The sequence below is a fragment of the Podarcis raffonei genome, chromosome 1 (genome assembly GCF_027172205.1).
Source record: "Podarcis raffonei isolate rPodRaf1 chromosome 1, rPodRaf1.pri, whole genome shotgun sequence".
NCBI lineage: Eukaryota > Metazoa > Chordata > Lepidosauria > Squamata > Lacertidae > Podarcis > Podarcis raffonei.
Genome location: NC_070602.1, coordinates 41,269,977 through 41,282,526, shown reverse-complemented (window position 1 = coordinate 41,282,526; position 12,550 = coordinate 41,269,977). Strand labels below are relative to the sequence as shown.

General features: G+C 41.1%; 1 protein-coding gene across 1 annotated transcript; it reads left to right on the top strand.

Annotated features, from left to right (window-relative positions):
* The first annotated feature begins 3,406 nt into the window (after window positions 1-3,406).
* EMC7 (ER membrane protein complex subunit 7) lies at window positions 3,407-12,065 on the top strand. Its single transcript, XM_053382070.1, has 5 exons — window positions 3,407-3,761; window positions 5,721-5,840; window positions 7,625-7,763; window positions 9,331-9,411; window positions 11,637-12,065. The coding sequence occupies exons 1-5, from the start codon at window positions 3,511-3,513 to the stop codon at window positions 11,787-11,789; spliced, it is 744 nt and encodes a 247-aa protein (XP_053238045.1). The 5' UTR covers window positions 3,407-3,510; the 3' UTR covers window positions 11,790-12,065.
* Window positions 12,066-12,550: the final 485 nt, after the last annotated feature.

The window sequence follows — 12,550 nt, the reverse complement described above, 5'->3', positions numbered from 1 at the left end:
TTTTGTTTTAAAAGTAATGTTTTAAAAATGCCTATGCTATTGAAACCAGTAGTGATGTATGGAAGTGAGAGCTGGACCATAAAAAAGGTTGATCGTCAAAGAATTGATGCTTTTGAATTATGGTGCTGGAGGAGACTCTTGAGAGTCCCATGGACTGCAATAAGATCAAACCTATCCATTCTTAAGGAAACCAGCCCTGAGTGCTCACTGGAAGGACAGATCGTGAAGCTGAGACTCCAATACTTTGGCCACCTCATGAGAAGACAAGACTGCCTGGAAAAGACCCTGATGTTGGGGGAAATGGAGGGCACAAGGAGAAGGGGACGACAGAGGACGAGATGGTTGGATAGTGTTCTCGAAGCTACCAGCATGAGTTTGACCAAACTGCGGGAGGCAGTGGAAGACAAGAGTGCCTAGCGTGCTCTGGTCCATGGGGTCACGAAGAGTTGGACACGACTAAACGACTAAACAACAACAACAATGCTATTGAAAATGTACAATAAAATGAAAGTACAATGAAAATGTACAATAACTAGATGTAAACACCTTGGAATAAGGTGGAGACATCTCCACCCCGTCAACACCCCCTGGTTTGCACACAAACAGGAACGGAAGCTGTGCTGATGTGAACAGCTAGAGGGGAAAGAGCTGTGAAACGCACCAGGAGAAAAACAACTTCACTGCGCTCTAAGGCGGTAATGTGAACACACCCTTTGTGGGAAGAAGTCCACATAATGAAGGGTAGACACTCTCTTTTTCACTCTACCAGTTCTTACTGTGCACAGATATTACACATAGATGATCTTGATGATATGTGGCTTTTAATAGAAGGACAATCCTTATGAGATGCAGGATTTAGGCCATTAGGGGTCAGTGCCCAATTTCCAATGGTTACAGTTAAAGAACAGCAGGCTACAATTATACTGTTAGATTAGTTTAAGCAGACCAGAGCAAATCCTTATTTTGAAATTAAGAGGTCAGCATTTACTGATAAGTTTGATTTATAAGAGAACTGATGGTCAGCATGGCATTGTTAGAAATAACACCTGCTTAAGCTTTGACTGATTCCAGAAACTTGGGGACAGAGAGATTAAATAGAGCCAAAATGGAATATACTTGCTGAGCCAAAACCAATTCTTATACAGCTGCCTGGAACATTATGCTGGGAGACTACAATGTAATAAATGCTAGCAATAAAAATGGTAAATGGTTTCTTCTATTGTAGCTGTTAGAATAGATACACAAAATAGCTTGAAGCCTCCCACACTACCAGGTTCCACACTATTGCCTAAATGATATATTTAGTACTCTTAAATGCTAGAAATAGCAATGGAGCTACATTTATTATATCGGACAAAGTGCTTGAAATGGAATCATTAGAAGAAGAAAAACTGCTTGTAGGGTCAGAGAGAAAAAACAATAGTTTCATTTGCATCCATTTCCCCAACATTTATACTTACAGTGGTACCTCTGGTTAAGTATGTAATCCGTTCCGGAGGTCCGTTCTTAACCTGAAACTGTTCTTAACCTGAAGCACCACTTTTGCTAATGGGGCCTCCCGCTGCCGCCACACGCGCCACCGGAGCACGATTTCTGTTCTCATCCTGAAGCAAAGTTCTTAACCCGAGGTAATATTTCTGGGTTAGCGGAGTCTGTAACCTGAAGCGTATGTTACCCAAAGAAGAATCCAGGATTTTAGCATACCTGTGATGCCATGTAGAAACAGAGGCATGAGTCTGAGGGAGGACCCCAAGGGCCACAAAAATTGATAATGCTTTAAGAAAATGCTACATCACTTTGAGAAAAAGCTATGAAACTGTTAAGAATGCTAAAGCTTTGAACCTGCTGAGAATGCAAAAGCCCTTTCCCACAGGAAGAGAAGAAGCTAACATTTTTATCACAGAACATACGCAGCTAAACACGCAGGTTTACAAAGCACAATAGCTTCATGTAACAATGTTTCTGTATGGACAGCGAAACAGCCGGTGCTTATGCTTATTGCGCAAGCATACTAACCTGAAATGTATCCAACAATTAGGATGAGGTAATGTGAAATACTTATATGCATATGATTGGAAAGGGCTTTGTGTAGAAACTTATAAATAACCTCCCTAGACTGCTAGCTGGGGATTACAGTTCTTGCGGAAGGGTCCGACCATAGCTGTCAACCTTTCCCTTTTTTAAAGGGAAATTCCCTTATTCTGAATAGGATTCCTCGCAAGAAAAGGGAAAAGTTGACAGCTATGGATCCGACTGTAACCTATTGCTTCCTAAGTAATAAAATGGCTGGGCTCTATCTCCTCCAGGTTCCTCAGTTACCTTATTGACAACAGAGGGGTTTTTATAGGGTTTGACCCCTTTCTACAAGTCCACCATCTAATTCAGATTTTATGTGAATGTATATGGAGGGGGGCAGTAGAAATGCTACACTACTGCAGAATATGAACTGCGTGAAAAGCCAGCATTGGTGGGGCTGCGGTTGGTTTAGATTTTTAGCTAAATATCCCCCACCCCACTCCATAATAATAATAATAATAATAATAATAATAATTTATTATTTATACCCCGCCCATCTGGCCGGGTTTCCCCAGCCACTCTGGGCGGCTTCCAAAAGAATATTAAAATATTGTGATACATCAAATATTAAAAGCTTCCCTAAACACCCCTCCCGTTACAGGCAACAGCAAAGATTAACGTTGCCCACTCAGGCCCCACTCGCAGCCCATATCCAGCCTTCAGTAGAAGTGTTATACCTTGCACTGAGTTTGCACTGAGCAAAAATAAGTTCTCTTGAAAAATACATTCCGCGCCCCCCCCCCCGCATTAAACAAGACTTAAATTACGAAAAGCCGGTGCTCATCCCGATGCTGTAACTTATTAATCCTCTCTTTATTTTAGAAGACAGCTGAAGGCAGCCCTGTTTAGTGAAGTTTTTAATGTTTGATGTTTTGCTGTGTTTTTAATATTCTGTTGGGAGCCGCCTAGAGTGGCTGGAGAAGCCCAGCCAGATGGGCGGGGTATAAAAAATAATAAAATTTATTATTATATTATTATTATTATCATCATTATCATTATTATCATTATTAAAATTGTTGTATCGGATGTTTTTGGCGTTTGACTAGTGGCTGGGGAAACCCAGATTATTATTATTAATTATTAATAATAATAGAAATACTGTTGCCCAATCATAACTACCCTGAAACCCAGCAATGCTCTTAATAATAATAATAATAATAATAATAATAGAAATACTGCTGCCCAATCATAACTACCCTGAAACCCAGCAACGCTCTCCATGGGCAGCCCCCTGCTTTTCGCCCTGCGGCTCCTTTAAGAAACGTCTTCAGAAGAAACCCGGAAGTTGAGCTCTCGCATCTTCGTTCGTCACGGCGCGCCCCTCCACTTGGCGCATGCGCCGCCGGGGACGACGAGAGCGGCCCTTCCTTTCTCCCGGTCTGCTCTGTCGCCGCCTCCTCCCCCTCCTTTCCGACACCTCCGGCGGTTGCTCTAATGGCGGCCCGGCCCGGCGGCCTCCCGGGGACGGCGACGACGATGTTGCGGCTGCTGGTGGCGGCCTTTCTCTTGGCCGCCGGCTCGCGGGCTTCGGAGGTGGCCGGGGGCGCCGCTAGCGGGGAGACTGTGGGCGCCAGCGAGCGGTTTAAGATCGAGGGCCGGGCGGTGGTGCCGGGGGTGAAGCCCCAGGACTGGATCTCGGGGGCCCGGGTGCTGGTGGACGGCGAGGAGCACGTCGGCTTCCTCAAGTGAGTAGCACCCGGGGAGAAAGGCTGCCGGGAGCGGAAGGCTTTGCGGGGAGAGGGAACGGATTTGTTTGCCTTTTTTTATTCAACCGCGACCCTCGGTCTCTCTCCCGTTTGGTCCCCACAACAACCTTGCGAGGTAGGCTAGCCTGACAGAAAGTGAGCCCCCCCCCAGTAGTTTAGGAGAAATTCCAACTCTGGCCTCCCCATTCCTAGTCTGAGACTACTAACCACTGCATCATAGTACGAAGTTGCATCACCACCAGCGTGTGCCTACGGAGACACAAATTTACTTGAAGAGATGGCTGTCATTTTCTTTTGATTTCCCCCACACGTTTAAAATCTTAACAAATAAAAAAATTCCAGTAGCACCTTAGAGACCAACTAAGTTCGTTATTGGTATGAGCTTTCGTGTGCATGCACACTTCTTCAGATACTAAGCATGCACACGAAAGCTCATACCAATAACAAACTTAGTTGGTCTCTAAGGTGCTACTGGAAGGAATTTTTTTTATTTTGTTCCGACTACAGCAGACCAACATGGCTACCTAACTGTTTAAAACCTTAGTTCAGAAAAGAGTCACCTTTATTGAACTTGGGGCAGTCAATCTTAGGGCATGCTTGTTGCCACTTAGATGAATGCAACATATGTTGCTCATTTCAAAGGACAAATGGAAACTTTTCCTCAAGCCTTTAAGGATACATTGGTACCTCGGGTTAAGTACTTAATTCGTTCCGGGGGTCCGTACTTAACCCGAAACTCTTCTTAACCTGAAGCGCCACTTTAGCTAATGGGGCCTCCTGCTGCTGCTGCACCGCCGGAGCACAATTTCTGTTCTCATCCTGAAGCAAAGTTCTTAACCTGAAGCACTATTTCTGGGTTAGTGGAGTCTGTAACCTAAAGCGTATGTAACCCGAGGTACCACTGTACTGCTCTTTTTTTCCTGAACTCACCAATCACCAAACACCCCCTCTTTATTTCTCTGGTTTCTGTTTTCCATCTGTGTACAGAGACACCTGCAGGTACCTGCACTCTGTAATGTGCAAGCATGACTCCTGTCTGTTGCTTTCAGTAGAATGTGCATCCCCATTCTTAAACTTAAAGTTAGCTTGTGCAGTAGTGTGCACATCTAATTGCTGGATAACATTTTTCTGAGATAGCAGGGTCACTGTTTTTTTTTGGGGGGGAGTGCTTTCTAGATTCTAGAATGTAGTTCTACAGGTATCTCTACTACCTAATAGGTGGTGCCTATTTCAGTAATGGCCAGTCTTGCACAACTCCTTTTCCACCTTGTGGTGTTGTGACCTCATCCTGCAAGGAGGTGTCCTGGAGCACAGAAACATATGTGCATACTTTGAGTGTTGTCAGTGCCAGCTCCTCTTTGGAGTGCTCTGTATCACATATGTTTAGACTGAACATCATCCAGTATTTTAAAAAATGACAGACAATATGTGCAGTCAAGAGAAAGCAATGGCTATCCTTTCTATAGCAAAGATTATGCTCCTGCTCCTGCTCTTTGTGTATAGGCAGGTTAATATTGAGAGCAAGATTTTTCTTGGATCCTTCTCAAGAGTTTTCTGGTTGAGAAACTGCATCCAACAAAACTGTCTTTTCCATACATATATACACATAAGATGGTTTGAAAAAGCCATTCTGTACTTATGAGGATTGTCTTAGAACACTCAGTGTATCATGGCTGAGCCAAGATTTTCAATGGAAACGTCCAGCTCCCACTTTTAAGTACTATGCAGCACCAGCTTACTGGCATTGTAAGTTAGTGAAATAGTGCATTGTGTTATGAATTAATAGGTAGGGTTTGTAATCACCCTCTTGATAGGATGATAGCTCTTTGGTCTAATAAAGCTTTTTTGAGTTCTGACATGTAAAACATCTGTAGCACATTTTAAATTATTGTAACTGTTCTGTGATGCAATTAAATATATGATATATTTTTTTTTCAGGACAGATGGAAGCTTTGTGGTTCATGATGTTCCTTCTGGATCATATGTAGTTGAAGTCATATCTCCAGCTTATAAATTTGAACCAGTGCGAGTGGACATCACTTCAAAAGGGAAAATGAGGTGAGCGGCTATAGCTTTTTTTATATAGAATACTGAACCAAACTGATTTGCTATGGAAAACAGAGCTGGTTGGTCTGTTGGTAAGGCCTTAAACATTTTTGATGTTCTCTCAAATAAATAAACAGGCCTTAAAACTCCATAATCATTTGAATTCTCCACAGTTGCCTTCACTATAGCTTGTTTACTGCTAGCAAACCACAATCTGAAGCCTTGGTTTGGTGGTGGTTTACAAACCTTGTTTTGTTTTAACTTTGGCTTGCTGTTATGTACAAACCCAACATCCTTCCATAACCATGGTTTGTTTGCACATCACAGATGTTCACCAAGCTAGAAAGGCATGGGGCTAGAAAGAAATCAAACTTTAGAGAAACAAGCCATGCTTTGTTTGGTCATCTGGGGGACAAATTTGTGGTTAATATGATTTGTTAAACAGACTGTGGCTTAGTGTTGGTTGTGAACCAAGCTCCTAAATTAATGTATCTGAAAACAAAACTTCTGCCAGGTGTGATGTGATATATCATGAAAAAATTGCTTTTAAAGATACAAAAATTATATATGAAGGGGTTGGATCTAGGCTTGCACTTTTGTTCATGGAAAGGACCAAGATCCATTGGTGGCTTCTGCTGAAATAAGGAGGTGGTCATTTTAATAGATTTCCCTTTCTCCTTGCAGGCCCCAGCACCCCTTTCCACTTTTCCAGATGCCCCCCCCAAAAAAACCCCTCCAGAGTACTTTCTCAGCAGTCCTGTAGGAACTGGTTAATGGGAAACTGACTAAAATAACCTCTTTAACAGAGCTTTCTTTCCACAAGTTAAAGCCACCTGGTTAAGCTAAGCTTAACTCAGTTTCTGTTTGGTGCTAATAGTTTACAGAATGTTTTTCAGCTATGTTTTCCTCACAGAGAATATCTGCACAGTGATTACGGTGGCTTACAAAGTTCTTTTGAGTCTATAATCTTTGACATTTAATGCTAGACATATGATCACTGCTAATTTGTTACATTTGTGAGATCTGTCAAACTTAATTTGTCTGATACTGGATTTTGCTAAATAATAATAATAATAATAATAATTTATTATTTATACCCCGCCCATCTGGCTGGGCCTCCCCAGCCACTCTGGGCGGCTTCCATAAAAACCAAAAATACAGTAAAATATCACACGTTAAAAACTTCCCTGAACAGGGCTGCCTTAAGATGTCTTCTGAATGTCAGGTAGTTGTTTATCTCTTTGACATCTGCTGGAAGGGCGTTCCACAGGGCGGGCGCCACTACCGAGAAGGCCCTCTGCCTGGTTCCCTGTAGCTTTGCTTCTCGCAATGAGGGAACCGCCAGAAGGCCCTCGGCGCTGGACCTCAGCGTCCGGGCAGAATGATGGGGGTGGAGACGCTCCTTCAGGTATACTGGACCGAGGCCGTTCTGTGGTGTGGGTGTGGGTGTGTAAAATGGGTTGCTGTTGTTTTTCAGTAGCACCTGTTCTAGTTGCTATCTCCAAGGACATGCAGAATAAACTATTTTCAGGCCTCTCTTGGGAAAATAAAGGTTCACCAAGTAAAGACATTTGTTGGGATATAGATGCACATCTAATGCAGAATCTCTTATATGAGCAGGTGACCAAGCCATGATCCTACATACAATTATGGTACTTTCTTACAGTCAAATTTTAAGCTGCTTAACTATTCACAGGATTATCACTTCAATTCAAATGCAGTGATAGAGAAAATATCTAACCAGGATAATTTGTTGGGATTTAATGGAGAAAGATACTTCTAAATGTCTTCTTCAGGGCAAGATTTGTGAATTACATCAAAACATCAGAAGTTGTCCGATTGCCATACCCGCTTCAGATGAAATCTTCTGGACCACCTTCTTATTTCATAAAGAGAGAGTCTTGGGGATGGACAGACTTCTTAATGAACCCCATGGTATGTATGGAAACAGGTGCATATGCCACTGATTAGCTATTTATTGCCTATGTTTCAAAACCTATTTAAGGACCCTATTTGTAAGATTTAAGGGTAAGCATTAAACAGATTATATGTTAATATGCCACTGTTAGATGATAATTTATCATTAAACAAGGCTTGTTTTCAGGCAAGCATCTCTTAGGTGCAGGAGAGGCATCTCTAGAGGGAGGGATGGTTACATCATCTTAACAGGGATTTCTTGTACAATCAGCTGGGGGGAAATTATGAAGCATTGTAGACCTAAATTGGCATCCCCACTGCCAGTTAATTTGCAAAAAACAACAACTCCAGCCCTATTGTATATAATATTTTTGAAGTAAACTACGAATGTGTAACTGTGTTTTGTAGTAGGAGTCTTAAAAGTGTGTTGATATCTAGCTTGCCTCAGCTACAAATTTCAGTTGAAACTGTGGGCAGAGTGTGTGGCAGAGGAATGTGTTACAGGTTTGTTGTTGTTTTGAGGTTGAATATAAAGGGCAGTTTGTGATGCTGGTTGCTAAAGCAACCACAGGTACCCATTAATCCTGGCTCAGTGCATATGGTAAAGGTAAATGTACTCCTGACGCAGGCGACTCTGGGGTTGTGCGCTCATCTCGCTCTATAGGCCGAGAGAGCCAGTGTTTGTCCGCAAACAGCTTCCAGGTCATGTGGCCAGCATGACTAAGCCGCTTCTGGCGAACCAGAGCAGCGCACGGAAATGCCATTTACCTTCCTGCCGGAGCAGTAACTATTTATCTACTTGCACTTTGACATGCTTTCGAACTGCTAGGTGGGCAGGAGCAGGGACCGAACAACGGGAGCTCACCACCGACCTTCCGATTGGCAAGCCCTAGGCTCTGTGGTTTAAACCACAGTGCCACCCGCGTCCCAATGCATATGCTAGGACTTGTTAAATGGAATAATTGAACTAGCCTAGATACAGAGGCTTCCATTATGCAGCACATTAAAAACAAAAAAAACAAAACACTACATGCTGTGATGCTTGGATATAGATCCACTCTCCCCTGTATTTCTTTATTGTTGAATAATAAGTTAGTGTGCTTAAGCTGCCGCTTCTCCATTTAGAACTATGCCTATTTTGACTGCTAAAACACTGCCAGAAGAAATGGGTTCTCTGCTGCAGTAGTAATCAAAGGATCTACTCTCCTTGACTATGGTCACTGAGCCGCAACATGGAGTGTTTTTACCATATTTTTCATTTTTGGTGAGATTTCTGAATATTGGAATTTCTGTGCAGCCTCAGGCATATGTAGCTGCCTTTGGAGTTGTTGACCACATCTAGGTATGCCACTGAGATGCGCCACTTGTATATCACTATAAACCATGGTTAATATTTTACCCACAATCCTAGGTTTGGGTATTAATCTGATTCACGGAGTCATAGTTTGTTTCCTGGTGGCCATTCACAATATAACTTTTGAGGGATTCTTCTTTTATTATCTATGGTACAATACAGCAGTACTAGAACTGCTGCATAACAGAAGAAATACTAACATATTTTTTTAAAAAAAATCTCCTGTTTAAGGTTATGATGATGATCCTTCCATTGCTGATCTTCGTATTACTTCCTAAGGTTGTCAACACAAGTGATCCTGACATGAGGCGGGTGAGTAAGCTTTGCGAGGGTTAACACTGCAAATATTGTATCTGAAGAAACTAAACCAGTCCAAATAAATATTACAGTCCAGAAAGTGTCTGGGAATGGTTTTTCTATTACCACTAACATAGAAATACAGCTGTGGGCCAGAAATACAAGCTCTCTAATAATGCTTAATTATTCAAATCTTTATACAGTAAACATCAAATTCTAAGAGATGCTAAAGCTAAATTGTGTGCAGTGTAAACTTTGTATAATGTATTCAATGTATTATTTTCAGTCAGGGATAAAGTAGAAAGTGAAAGAACACAAAGAGAGGGCTTTAAGAGGATGGAGAGAGATGTAATATGAGGAGACCAGGAAGCTGCAGCCTTAGTGTCATTGGACTGAATGAAACTAGTGTCTGAGAGCTGGTGTGTGTTAGGACAGTCCACTTCATCTCAACAACTTTCCATTCCAGCCCACAAAAGGGACCAAGATCTGTTTGATCCCACCCAGACACAATCATACAAGATAACTCTTAGCTGCCCACTCATGCCGTTATTGAGAAGCAACAGAGAGTTGTACTTGGACATCTTTCATCAGTTTTAGGTTGCCTTTCCGGTTTGGTTCTAGGAGCAGTAGAGGCTGTTGCAACAGCCTCAATTTCTGCCAAACCTCTTTGGGTGTGAGCCAACAGCATCCACTCTTTTTCCTGCTGGCAGAAGCAACAGCTGCCTAAAGATTCCTTGCTGCTGATATTAGGAATTAGCATGAGTCTGTTGGCTTATAGGTGGTGAAAAATGTTAGTCAAGCAGAGCCCACTGGGCAGAAAAATAAGTATGTCTTGGTTCTGGATGGGGAGCATGTGTAGTTTTCTACCATCATTTTGATTTCTTGGGCTGCACTGATTCCTTCATCTGCCCATTCAGTGCTATGGCCATTTCGCCACTAGTTTGTCATGAAAACAGAGGCACTCATTTTGAGTTACAAAAATAATCTACCAGTCTCTTCCTATGTTGAATGAATGTCTCTGAGACTATTTCTGATAATTTGTGTTATCGTCTCCTTTTCTTGCCTATTGCAATTAAAACAAGAATTCACATCCTAGTCACGTTCTTCTGTGACAAATCCATTATGACAGAAAGTTTTAAATATGATATTTATTAAATTATCCTAATTTATTGTCCTTTCACCATGCGTTATGCCGAATAGCGGAAGGCTAGAACAAAATGGAGATTCAAGGTGTTTACTAAATCTTCTTTATTTAGCAGTATCTACTGTTTGTCTTTGGCTGCTGCTTTTTGGGGTTCAGTTGGTATTAATTTCCTTTCCTTCTAAATGACCACTGTCTTCAGTAGTTCCTTACAGGTTTCACATTATTTTTGAGTTAATAGGTATAACATTCTAGATCATGAGATAGATGTTTAAATCTTCCATTTTAACTCTGGCTGCACACTTATCTGAGAATAAAGTGGAACTTACCTCTGAAAACTTGCAAAAGATTGCATTGTAAATGTTTAATATAAGCTTAAAAGTGGAGGCAGATCAACTGCTTGATCTGATGCATTTGCTGATGTGAATCAACATGCGATCTGCTCTCTTGGGCAAGAAATTGATTGCCTAATGGAAAAGTGTAGTTGACAGAATCATGGACCATGTCCTCTGTGGAAGACATTGGGTAGGCTGCAATAGATGTAAAATGTTCTGTTCAATTTTGAAAGGCTAGGAAAAATTAAATGACCTACCTCAAATCGGGCCCAGATCTTTTAGCAGACATATTTTAATAGAAGGCGACTGTTGGAAGGAAATAGCTTTTCAAAAAGATGCTTGACATACATTGCCATGATAGTTCAATTTGTTTTAAACAATTTTTAAGAACTAGTGTGCCAAATTTTTTAGCATTTAAAAAGAAACTTTTTAAATTTGAAATTGGGAGAGATTTCAACCAAACTCATCTTTTAAAATTTTAATATGGCAATCCTTTATCCTGTAACACTACTTTAGACATGGTTATCTCTGTTTTTTGCTTTTAGAACTTCCTTTTCATTTATTTATATCAATATAATACAAGAGGTTTTTTTAAGTTGTAGTTTAGGCTGTGGCTGTATAAAGAGTCTATAGCGGGGGTATATGGGTAGAGAGCAGCTGCAAAATGACACCACTACTGACAGAACAATTAACCAAATTGGCGTATCTTTACGATTTGGAAATGGTTTTACTTAATACATTCTTCTCTTTTTGTATGCATTTAGGAAATGGAGCAATCAATGAATATGTTGAATTCTAACCATGAGCTGCCTGATGTGTCAGAGTTCATGACAAGACTTTTCTCTTCAAAATCTTCTAGCAAGTCCAGTGGTAGTAGCAGTAAAGCAGGAAAAAGTGGGGCAGGAAAAAGGAGGTAGTTGTTTGTTTCTCTGGAGCCACAATTTGCACAGCTCTGTTATGTGGTATCATCTATATGTTCTGTGGAAGAACAAAAAAGCCACTACTGTAACCTAAATCCAATGTGAAATTGGACATGATACAACTGTTGTGTGTGCTGTAGCTTTTTAACCTATTTAAATATCTTGTTCTTTAAACACATGGGGACATTGCTTCACTTCTGTATCTCTGTAAAGACCGATGAAGAGTTAACTCCTTTGTAGAGAATGACATTAAAGAATTTAAATTATGTGAAATATATTGATGATTCTTAAAACATCACTGTAAAGCATCTGATTTCAAGAAACCAAGTGTCTTTAACCCACTGTTCTTAACTTACGTAGTCTATAAATGCACAATATTTTTCTTATTGAAAGAGAACCTCTTTTGATTGATTTGTTTTTATTTGAAGCATTTTTACACTGCTCCTCGGGTGAAAAAGTGTCCCATAGCTGCTTACAAAGGTCAGTAAGAGGACAGCTCCTGACTTTGGGCATAGAATCTAGAACATACAACAATGTAAGGAAAAGGGAGGAGGAAAAAGATAAATCCAGGCACTACTTCAAAATTACAATGTACTTAAAGTTGGAAGCAGGAATAGAAGCAATTAAAGAGTTGAGAACTGCTTGTAACAGCAAATATAGTGGCCCTGATTCCCTTCTCTCTTTCCTTTGGTACCAGTTCTTAAATTGCCACGCTAGTTTTTGTGGAGTACTTGTGGTTTTCCTTTTCGTCATGGAAG